Below are 12,364 nucleotides of genomic sequence, written 5' to 3'. Positions count from 1 at the left end.
TTTTTATTAATAAATTATGGTTACCACCTCTCTGTGGCACAATCGTTGAAGTGTGCCGCTACTGGGTAATCCCGGTCATTTCTGCGGATTGTGCTTTTGTGTTCACTTATACGCTGTTTTAACTGTCTAGTGGTTTTACCTACATAGACTAGACCACATGGGCATGTCAAGATGAACAATATGTGTATAGAGGAACAAGTTATGACACTTTTTATTGGGAATGACGTGTTATTGTGTGGGTGGCGGAATGTGAGGGTCTTGTGAGTAGTAGTAGCGGTAGTTGCCAGTGGGCAATGGACTCAGAAACCTTTTGTGAGGCGATTCTCAACTTGTATCTGGAGAAGTCTGCATGCACCAGCAGATGTTTTAAGTTTTTTTCACGCGTACGGACAAATAGCGGCATGTCTTTCATTGTCTCGGAAAGTTCGGAATCTGATTTCAAGATGTGTCAATACTTTTTAAAGATGTGCCAATACTTTTTAAAGATTGGACGTAGTATATGCGAGTGTGGAGAATAGGATGTAATGCATGTGACAGAGACTTTCTGCTTTTTTTAAGTAAATCTGATCGAGGCTTTTTAAGGGCTGTTTTATAGGCTTTTCCAACCCATTCTGCTGGATAGCCTCGCTGCGTGAATCTTGAAGCTTGATCCGTAACATAGTTGTACTCAGTGGTGTAGTCTATATTTTTGTAGTGAGTATACTGTGATTTTCCCCTCCCAGCCTCATAATCACCTGTCCCAGAGCGACACCCCATACACTAAGCACTGTGACGTTTCCCTATACCAACTGTACACGGACAACTGACATTTCAGTATTGATGCCGTTTATTTAGAGCCCTGGAAAAACAACACTTGAAGTTGAGAAAAGATGAGACAGATTTAACTTTTTGAGAAACGCAACCGAACCTGAACACAACAGGACATCACACAAATGAGCCATTTAATCAACACCCCTACACTGGCACACAAAACCATGACTAATAATTAGCATCATCATACAAGTTTTGTATCTATTAGTAATAACATCTGCTGAACAGGTCCTAAATTTACTCAAAATGATTTAATAAACTGTTTACAATCTTCAACACCATGGCTAACAAATGCATAAAAAGCAGATGAAAGGAGAACAAATCTCCACTCTTTCTATTTTAGTTAATTATCTGACCAGTGATAACTAACATTACCATATAGTAATTTAATTGTGTAAAGTAATGCACAGTTAAGATTGAAGAATTTACTCTAATTTGCACTGACCTTATGAATTTCCATTGCTTATATCAGCTTTGCATGTGTGCTGATATTTACCTAACTTTCTGTCCCTCCACTCTAACCAAGGATGCCTGTTTTAAAACTCCCTAGCCTGAATTTCAGTCCACATTGCTGGCCAGGCGCACGCACACACACACACACACACACACACACACACACACACACACACACACACACACACACACACACACACACACACAAGCTACTCTCACTCACCAGGTAGCAGTAACGTTGCGGTAGAATTTTCGGGCTGGTTTTTTGTAACGGTAACGTTAACGATCGGGTAATCAGGATCTGTGGCAGCTGCAATGCAGTGTCACCCGACGCGGCAGTAGCTTCAGGGACAGACTTTTGAAAACACTGAAGTAGTGTTATTTGGGTCTGTTTACGTTTCATATAGTTGCGAGAAGGAAAGACCGTGCAAAAATGCAACTTGTTGTTGCTTAGTAAGGTTAAGTGACATCACGTCAGATCCAGGGCACGGCCACGGAAGCCCCAAAGGTCCAAATGTCAGTGCTTCACAACACAGACGGGGTGAATTTATGAATGAAAGTGAGAAAGTTCTGTCACAAAACAATGTTGTTACGTATCATCGCGCTTTTGTAAGTGGGTATATACGGAAATCCTTGACTTTTCCTAGTGGGTATACGGCGTATACCTGCGTATCACGTAGACTACACCACTGGTTGTACTCTCGCGCTGTGAAAAGTGCCACAAACAGAGGGTTCCGTATGCTGTACCGATTGTAAACCCTTAGACAGGTTGTCTTTTTTTATCCAAAAAAGTCAGAAAGTCTCATCCTGGAATACTAAAATTAGCTGTCAAAGATCAACAAACCCTCTCAGTCTTACACTCTGTGTCACAGAACCAAACCAACACTAATCGTGCTGATGCCAGTTAAACATGCCAGGCTTGCCCTCACTGACTGGCAACTGTCTATCGGTATCTAGTTGTAGAATGAGGAAGTGAGAATGTTCTGTCTGGCTCAGTTCCAACAAAGGTATCAGTAATGCAGTTGTGGAGACAATTTTCCAGTAAGAACAGTGAGGGAGGTGAAATTCAACACCTCCTAACACTGACAGAGACAGATTTTTTGGGAATGGCATCGGGCTGTGGTGGAAAGTAAAATCTGCGTCTGCAGATGTGCTCAGCCAAAAAAAAACTGCTGACTTCACCCCATTTCTGGAGGAAAGTCAGCAAAACACACACACGCACACACAGTCCTTATTCAAGAGTGCTGTGGTTTGGCCTCCCTCTCTGCATCCATCCTGTCTGTGTTATGATATCATGGTTTAGATAGTCAGACTGCACACACTGAGCTTGTAAACGCTGATGTTGACATGTTGTTGGCCGCACGCTGAAATCTGGATAATTCTGCTCCAGCAGCAACTCAACTGTATTCATATAGCACCTTTCATACAAGCATGCAGCCCAAAGTTCTTATCAGAACACAATTAAAACACAGATGATAATACAAAAAACAAGATGATAAAATGTTAAGTAAATCAACAAATAAAACAAACAGAACAAAAGGTACACCAGGGTTAATAAATGATTTTAAAAAAGCAATGATTGGCTGCCTGGGTAGCTCACCTGGTAGAGCGCGCGGCCACATACAGAGGCTCAGTCCTCTGTGGGTTTGGTTCCGACCTGCGGCCCTTTGCTGCATGTCATTCACCCTCTCCCCTTTCATGCCTAAGCTGTCCTATTGAATAAAGGCCTAAAATGGCAACAAAAAAAAAAACATTACTCCAAATTAAAAGCCAGATTGAAAAGAAAAGAAAAAAGGTTTTTAATTGCCTTGCCATTCTAATATCCGGGGGCAGTGAGTTCCACAGTTGAGGGGTGTAAAAACAGATTGCACTTTCCCCGGTACTTTTATGGGAAACATAAGGAACATTTAAAAGAAAGCCATAGCGGAAGACATTAGTGATATTGCTGGAACATAAAAAAAAAAAAAAAGAAAATCGCTGATGTATGGAGGAGCGAGGTCATTTAAAGCTTTTTAAAGTAGAATAACTTTAAAACCAATTCTAAAAGATACAGGTAGTCAGTGCAGTGTCTTAAGCAATCCATTTTTCTTGTTTTAGTTAAGACTCTGGCCACAGCATTCTGAACTAGCTGTAGTTTCTTTAGACTTTTTTAGGTAATCCAGTAAAAATGGTATTGCAACAGTCTAATTGGCTGATAGTAAAAGCATGAGTGAGTATTTCAGCATCTTTTTAAGTTAAACAATCTGACTGAAAGAAGAATGTTTTAATAACCTTGATAAAATGAGAATTAAAATTTAAAGCCACCAAGCATTTAGTGCAATTCTTCTCTCGCTTAAGGGTCTGATTAAAATAATTTAAGTTTTTTCCTCATTCAGCTTGAGCTGGGCCATATGGAGAAAATCAACTATCAAGATATTTTTGACCAAATACATCAATATTGCGACGATATTATATCAATAAGGGTTGACATTTGGTGCTTTCACAAAATATCAACACAATGAGAGTTTTGATAAATAATTACCAAAAGGAGGATATAATGACTAAGTGGGTAAAGGAAAATAATAAAACAGCTAGAACAGTCTGGTAAGTCTGGTTATGACATCACTTGCAGCCTTTAAAACCAGGAAAAAAACAACACTTGTGTCATAAAGCGATATTACGATATCCAAAATCTAAGTTGATATCTAGCCTCATATATCGAGATAATATCGATATATTAGCTTTACATTGTTTTTTTTTTTTTTTTTCCAAACACCACCACACACAGCTGTCTTGTACTTTGATGTATTCACATGGAGAACAATGAGAGCCTGAAACGTGCGGTAAACTAGCCGTAGCCGACCTGTCGAGCGCCAGTGTGACGTCATGGGAGCGCCGTAACTGTTTATACTCCCGCGTGTCACAGTAAGTTTACAAGAGAGACTTGCAGTCACTCTGAGAGTCCTGGCATCCGGTTACCTTCAAGCTTGTTTATGCTTCCTGTTTCCGCTTTGTTGCACATCGCTAAAAAAAATAGAGTGGTGCCCTCTGGACGCGCACTCAAAATCCTGGCACGCCAGCGAGATCTACGTCATTTTGACATCACATTGGCGTGCGCAAGCTCGGATGCGGCGACTGTAAAACGGCCTTGAGTCTCCCACGTGAAGTGATACAAAAGTAGTGGCCTTGCCTTGGCAGTCTCCAGGAAGCCTGTGGCTCCTGACTGACAAGACCGATAAGGAATGGGATGTTAACCTCGACGTGTTTGCTCTGAAATGAAATCTCCTCAAAATAGACTGACAGTGGACAGATAAGACTGTGTGATAAGACCTAAGTACTGACACAAACAAACATAAAGACAAATTAGGGTCACAAATAAGCCTAGTGTGCATGTCTTCAGAGGTGGGAATACAAGGCGATGTTTACCAGTCCATGTGATCTGTGGATTCTTTTACAACGCTGTTATCTGACGGTTGTATTTAGCCATCCTGTAGTTCGGAATTTAGAAATAAATAAAAGTAAAGTGCAGCAAGTGCTTAGTGGATTGCAGAATGTCAGTAGTAAAAACAGGAACACAGCAGAACTGTTGTAAATCTCTTTAGTTTTTATAGAACCATTAATAGCTACCAAATAAACCAATGCAGAGTGTGTTCAGGAATTTCCTTTTTTTTCTTAGGAAAAATAACATTTTAAAAGCTGTCAAATGTAATTTTTTGAGATGAAAAGTCAAAATTCTCTGAGTCTTCTTGCTTGTTAAATAAAATGAAAATGAATATTTTTTAGTTTCTTCACTCCTCTGTGACAGTAAACTGAATATCTTTGAGTTGTGGACAAAACAAGACATTTGAGGACGTCATCTTGGGCTTTGGGAAACACTGATTGACATATTCTGGCATTTTATAGACCGAACAACTCATGGATTAATCAAGAAAAATAATCAACAGATTAATCAACAAAATTATTTATGGCTAAATAAGCAACAATCACAGTTAACGTTCTTTAGTTCTAACTTATTAGGAGTGCAACACTCAAGCTTCAGGACTGTTTAGCCTGGCAACATAACCAACGCGTGATGACAGTAGTGGACGTTTGTTTCTCTTGTGAAATAACCAAAACTCTTCCACTGTTGGCAGAAAAAATGGTCCTTGTAGCACTTTAAAAGGGTTGTTAATGTGTATGCCAGTTTCTGCTTCTCATGTATCACCATTAGATTCAAGTCACAGTGCTAAGAATTTTTTTCTCTGAAAAAAAATAATACTTAGCAATATTTGCAAAGGGTGGTTTAACAACACTTCAGAAGGTATTTCCAAACTGGAAAGCACCAGTTGAAAAAACTGATTCTCGGATCTGTAAGGTAATGCAATGGTAACACATGAGAGGCACAAACTGGGGGCTACGTCTGCCTTTTGTCTGTTGTCTGCTGTGTTCAGACTCCGCTACATTCAGGAAGTGTCTTTTTCAAGAGCAGATACAATAAAAAGGGGAGTATATATATATATCTCTGACTGCTTGAATTTGTCGATGAAAACCATGTGTAATAATATATAATAAAATTGAGGAGGTGACGCATCGTGATGCTTTGTGATATCAAATTGATTCAAATCATTGACAGGATAATCGTATTGAACCGTGTTAAATTAGAACAACTGCAAGAAGATCCCTATAAGAAAGCTCAACTGTTTTTCTCCTTTCCCCAGACCAAGTCCTGGAGAAAGCCATGCACAAGTGCCTCCTGAAGAGCCTGAAACCGGTGGTGAGCGCCGCCCTGCAGGAGTTCCAGGTGCGCAGTGGCGAGTGGCAGGAGCTGAAGGAGAACCTGGCGTTGGCCAAGGCCCGGCAGCCGCAGGAAATGGGCGTGGCTGACACACTGCCGCCGGACCCCGTGGCCATAGAGAAGATCAAGCACAAGTTCCACACCATGAGTAAGATGTACTCCCCTGAGAAGAAGGTCACCATGCTGCTGAGAGTCTGCAAGCTCATCTACACCATCATGGAGGACAACTCAGGTGAACATCTGAGCACTGCACCAATGTTCTGCAATATGAGAAACACAATGATCCTCAAATCAATTAATTAGGGCGGTCAATCGATTACATTTTGTCCCAGTTGACTTGCAAATGAATCACACATTTTTCATCAGTTCTAAATGTACTTTAAAAGGGATATTTTTTAAGTTTTTAATGCTCAAGTGGTATTAGAGACTCAACATACTCCGTTGTAACTCAATTCATATCGACAGTACATGCAAATAACTTCATTCTTGTGGAGAGAACCGTCTTGAAGGTCTTTGAAACTCAAATTGCCATTCAAAAACCCTTTTCCGTATCCATTTGTGCTCCGGAAGCTTTGTTTCTGCTATCCATCCACTCCCATTCATGGATATATGAACCCAGCCCTACTGACTACTGACTGCCTGCTCTGTCTCCAAATGTCTGAAAAAGTCACTTAATCTAGCGAGAAAGTAGCCAAGTTTGCAACACTGTCCACAATGTTACTTCTGCATCGCTTCCTGATTTCGCAAACTACGGAGCAAAATCACAGAACACACGTGCGTTAGTCTCGCATTGCCAGACTTTCCTCCACAGCGCTGCGAAGGAGGGTCTGGCTAGTCCACACAGCATTCCGGGATGGGAGAAAAACATGCTCTGGTTTATTGGCATTTCTTTAAACCAATCACAATCGTCTTGGGCGGCGTTAAACACCGAATGGAGCCCGGTGCCTCTGCAAAATAGCCTCAGGAAGGAGCTTGTTTTAGTGGAACATGTGTACATTCAAAAGTTGTTTTAGTCGTGCAACAGAAAACTCAGATTGGACAGATAGTCTAGCTAGCTGTCTGGATTTACCCTGCAGAGATCTGAGGAGCAGTTAAAGGGGCGCTATGCAGTTTTGGCAATTTCTTCACTTTTTGCTTGCAGGTTTCTCTATAGAGCCCCCCCTACAGCTTCGGAATAGATATTTGGCAACACTGTAAAAACTCGTTGGCGACCCCCCCCCTCCCATCTTCTCCCTCTGGTCATGTGCATTTGTTTTCATAGAAGCCGGCGAACATACAGAACCATGTCCACTGAGGTAGACAGCTAGTAAGCCCGTAACGGACAGCGATCATAATAAAAACCTTTACAGACAATAGCAAACATCCTGAGGTCACAATAACAAGAAATACAAAGATTAAACAGAGTTTATCCGAAAACGCAGGTCCGATGTTTACTCGTGTCTGACTCCTCGCTAGGTCAGTCTGCCATTTCCTCTTTGCCAGCTCAGCCATGACGATAGTGTGAAAAACTCCATTTCTACCTTGTTCTTATGGCTAGCCAGTTCCCGTATGTGTGCAGTGCTGTGAAGCAATTCGTTACATCGCGAGACCTGATATTACGCGATACTTCCTGATGCTGAGGCCAGCAGCTCGCCGGCCCAAAGTTGCAAAGGTGGTTTTTCCGCTCACAGGCGCTAGGGGGAAGCGAGACGACCACCATTCAACCCGAAAAAAGTCGTATAACCATTCCAATGACTCCGAAGCTGTTCAGTTGAGGTAAATCAAGCTAAAAAACCAAAAAGAAGGACAAATGGCGAAACTTCCGGCAGCAACGGAGAAATCCCGGAAGTGGAACATCGTGGATATAGACTAATCACGCGCTAATTGCGCGTAAAAAAAGAAATAGGGCTGTTAAAAAGAATTTGAGGTAACTCGTTATTAATGCGTTAATTTTGACAGACCTACAATTAATACAATTTAAAAAATCTGTTAAAAAGTGTCAAATGATGAAATTGAAAGTGCAGGATCTCACAGTGTGGTCTGTCTGCCTCTCAGGTCGTCTGTACGGTGCTGATGACTTCCTGCCCATGCTGACCTACGTGTTGGCCCAGTGCGACATGCCCCAGCTGGACAACGAGATCCTTTACATGATGGAGCTGCTGGACCCCTCTCTGCTCCATGGAGAAGGTCTGTTTGGTTCAAACTTGAGAGCCTCCACCCTGAACACCCCACAGAAAAAGAACATTTTACTTCTGACCGTCTATGTTAATATTGTTATCCCCGTGCCTGTGTGTGTTCAGGCGGCTACTACCTGACCAGCGCATATGGAGCCATGTCCCTGATTCGAAACTTCCAGGAGGAGCAGGCAGCCAGAGTGCTGAGCTCTGAAACCAGGAACACCCTCCACCAGTGGCACCGCCGACGCACCACCCAGCGCTCCGCCCCATCCATCGATGACTTCCAGGTAGAAGCACAGTCACACTGGAGGCTTCGCCTTCAATCCTCTTCTTTCCCAATAGTAATGTTGACGTAGCTCATTCTTAAAGTTACAAAAGTCACAAGCACCTTGGCATTTTTATAGTAGTTGCTTTTTAGCTACCACCCAGAAATTGTGTTCAGTACTTTCAGATCTCCAATGTCCAAGGCTGATGGAGTTTTTTTTCTGTCTGTCCCTCAGAATTACCTTCGGGTGGCGCTGCAGGAGCTGGACAGTGGCTGTACTGCCAAGACCATACAGGTCCGCCCGTACGCCTCAGTGGAGGAGGTGTGCCGCCTGTGCGCCCAGAAGTTCAAAGTGTCAGACCCTGAGAACTACGGCTTGTTCCTGCTGATGGAGGGCAGCAGCCAGCAGCTGGCGCCAGACACCCACCCTCAGAAGATCAAGGCAGAGCTCCTCAGCCGCTCGCAGGCCACTCCCTTCCACTTTGTCTTCCGCCGCGTGGCCAACAGCGACGCCTCGCCGACAGATCCCCTCAATCTTACACCCAACCTCAACAGCTCCCACGCCAACCTGAATCAGCTCAGCATAGATATGTCCGCCCCCTCCCCCCAGCCCACTCTCAGCTCAGGCCTCAGCCCCACTCTGAGCCTCAGTCTGCCGCCCAGCCACATCAGCAGCAGCTCTATATTTCTATGACTGTAACAGAGGGTTACTGAAAGTTTAACCCATGGATGTATTATAAGACCTGGATGCAGCTTTAATGGCCAAGCGTTCATTCCTATGAGAGTTGTTCAGTGGCGCATCCGCCAAAATGTTTCCAAGCTTCCGTGTTTGCTTCCGTGATATGTGACCACTGACTATGCACAATAGTGTTTCTCTCACTCGGCCCATAGACTTTACATTGTGGTGACATCACAGATTTTTGAATCGCTTTTCTTGGCTCGAGGGAGGTTTTTCAAAAATAAGAAGGCCATGGATTAAAAATTCAGAATAGAAAGAGTTATAACTGAGCTTGTTTGCAGTGGAGGTGTCCTGACAGCAGTTTTACACGTCTCTTTTACAATGGTGGCCTTTGGGGAAAATCCTTTCTGAGTCGCAGAGGGATTTTTCTTTGCAATACGGCCAGTGGCCACTGGACAAAATCAGCGGAGGGGCTGAGCGCTGTATGTGGGGGGCCTGGTTTAAACGGGGGCTTTGTCTCCCAGCTGTGACAGTTTGGACCATTATCTCTAACAAACAGGGTTCCATGAGACCTAAAAGGGTTCAACCGGGCTGTGTGTCTTTACAAAATCTGACTTCTCCTTTTGGATGGCACGCCTGTGTCAGTCAACATCCCACTCGCTGGAAAGTTCGGTGAGACAGACACTAGTGAAAGAGGAAAAGAAGAAAGGAGGAAAGGAAATGAAAGAGATTGAGTTGTTTTTTTTAACTTCCTTGGTTAGCTCTATATCTGGCATCAGAGCATCACTTTGCTGAACACAACTCTCAAAGTCTAAACACACAGTTAAGGTAGAGATGTTGGAGATAATGTACTAAAGACCACACCAACACTAAAGCCTGTTTTATGCTTCTGCGTCGAAACGACGGCGTACCCCCGCAGACCCCTCTGCGTCTACACCAGACTTTACGCCGTTGCCTGACGTGCACCTCTCGAAAAATCTAACTACACGTTGCAGCGACGCATGTCATGGCTTGGTAGCCCCCCCCACTCATTTCCTGGTTCTCCTTCTCCATAAACAACATGAAATCAAGGAGAGGGTAAACTTTTCCTGCTAAAGATTTCCCACCGTGGTCAGAAAGAACAGGGGAGACACTTTGTTTCTCTCACTATGAGTCTAGAGTCGCTACTCACTCTGAAGCTGATCACCGTCAATCTGCATCTCCCTCGCTCTAACACACACACACACGCCGGCTCGACGCATACACCAGCGCACAAGTGTAAACATCAGGCCACTTACATAGGCTACGGCGAAAGCTCTGCGTGGAGCCTCTGCAGAACCATAAAACAGGCTTAAAATGTTTTCACGTGCAGATTCAGGGTCAGCTGTTCTTGTTGTTACTTTTAGGGTAAATAGAGGGAAATCAGATCTCTGATACATGTGAGACTAATCTTTGATCACTCCTTTTAAATATACAACAGATGGTTTATTTAGGTGATAGGTGTGTAACTATGATTTACTTATAACAGTTGCTGGTAAACTGTGTTATTATGTTGTTTGTGTTTTGAGACTGTTAATCCTCCAGATTGTTTCTATGTTTTGATGGGTGTGGCGACACCCAGTGGTGGCTGGTGCACATAGCAAGAGTCCCATCTGAAACAGAACAGTGATGGCCTCAGGTGGGAAGCAACACGCATTACTGCAACGCAATACGCTGTACTGCAACAAAATTCACCAAAATTCAAAAGAAGAGGAACTCAACTGTATAGCTACAACCTTAAGAAAACATGCATGTAATGTAAAACTTGCGTCTGTATTGACTGAACCATTGTTTACTGTGTGGCTATTGGTGGTGGCAAACACACATATTGTATTTTTATATAGGCGGTATACCTTGCAGCAACTGGTCTACAACTAGTTATTCTATTCCTCATTAGAAGAAAAAAAAACAGAACAGATACAGATACAACCTCAACAAACCAGCGGGCGTTAAAAGAGCACAGTACTCACCATGGACAGCTTTTGAAAAAAGGATCAAAATTGATGCAACAGAACCAGAGATTATATATTAATTAGATATTCCACACGTCCTTCCTCAAAACCCGGTGCCTACATTACCCACACTGCAGACGCTCCATAATGTCAAAAAAATAAGAGTGCCAAAAGTGTGGTGCCAAGGAAAAAAGAGATACAAGATATCGCCTTTTTCTTTGGAAACTTGTTGGAATATTGAGCCAAACTTTGCCTCCTTTTCTGTTTTAACTGGACATCTGAAGATAATCCAATAACACACACACACACACACACATATATATTATTGTCAAAACTATGCCAATGGTTGATTAGCCACAGCCACTGTTTGCCTTCTGTTTTGGACAGCATTTCCTTTGCATAAAGTTGCATATTGGCAGGTAGATCCCAACATTATCAATGAAAAGGTATAATATATAATGGCATTTTTATTTGATAATCTTAAGGATTAACATTTTAAAATGTGTAAAATATTCTTCTTGCATGTAGTTTGTGTTTAAGTTTAATGTTAGAAACAGGCAGTTCTGCTGGTGTTTAAAAAATGTAACATTCATTTATGTATTTACTGATTATCCTGGTGATATGAAAGATAGTGTATCATACCTTATATATTGCTTGTTAAAGAGCATCTTTTTCCATTGAGATTGACAATGTGTGACAGAGGAACAACTATGGCTGCCAGGTAACAATTTTGACAATTCTCTGTACTACTGACAAATGTTAAATGAAAAAAAAAAACAAAAAAAAACAGATATGGTCAGTTATGAAAAAGATGTGTGGACTTCAAAGCTGGTCTGAGGTCGTTCACAATGACACATGCTGTATGGTTTTGTAGATTCTTGGAAAGACAGAGGTATGTGTGTTTGTGTGTATAGAGCTCAACAGTGACCCTCCACTTTTTTGTGGGCTCTGGTTCCAGAAGTGTTTTCCCAGTTCAATATCTCCATTTACATTTTCAGGAAATGCTTATATAAAGAGTTTTAAGCCTGGAACCAAGCCAACTAGCTACGAGATAAATCGTGACCATGAAATATGATTCGGCGCAAAAGAACATTTTTAAACCAGCAATAAGAGAAAGGTACAAGACAGAAACGATCATAGACTTCAATTGTAGCAGCTCGCTCTAGCCGTCCACGGGTTGGCTTAACATTTCGTTTCCACCAACAAGAGACTTCGTTCTTACGCTTAGGATTGTGGGTAGTTATAGTATTTCTCCATAAGATCTTGAATAAAAGCAGT

At 42.3% G+C, this 12,364-nt stretch overlaps 1 protein-coding gene across 4 annotated transcripts in view; it reads left to right on the top strand.

Annotated features, from left to right (window-relative positions):
- LOC116047870 (ras and Rab interactor 2-like) overlaps positions 1–9,794 on the top strand; it is a 54,261-nt gene extending 44,467 nt beyond the window's left edge. For 3 of the 4 annotated variants that reach the window (XM_031296891.2, XM_031296893.2, XM_031296895.2), the window contains 4 exons: positions 5,940–6,248; positions 8,051–8,182; positions 8,296–8,459; positions 8,673–9,794. In XM_031296891.2, the coding sequence (XP_031152751.2) occupies positions 5,940–6,248; positions 8,051–8,182; positions 8,296–8,459; positions 8,673–9,131 (1,064 nt within the window). In that variant the 3' untranslated portion in view covers positions 9,132–9,794. The remainder of the gene's footprint in view (positions 1–5,939; positions 6,249–8,050; positions 8,183–8,295; positions 8,460–8,672) is intronic. The other variant, XM_031296894.2, reaches the window with a different exon arrangement.
- Positions 9,795–12,364: the final 2,570 nt, after the last annotated feature.

The sequence above is a fragment of the Sander lucioperca genome, chromosome 15, assembly GCF_008315115.2.
Source record: "Sander lucioperca isolate FBNREF2018 chromosome 15, SLUC_FBN_1.2, whole genome shotgun sequence".
In the NCBI taxonomy this organism is placed as follows: domain Eukaryota; kingdom Metazoa; phylum Chordata; class Actinopteri; order Perciformes; family Percidae; genus Sander; species Sander lucioperca.
Note: the sequence above shows the minus strand (reverse complement) of the source record. Positions and strands in the feature narration are given on the sequence as shown.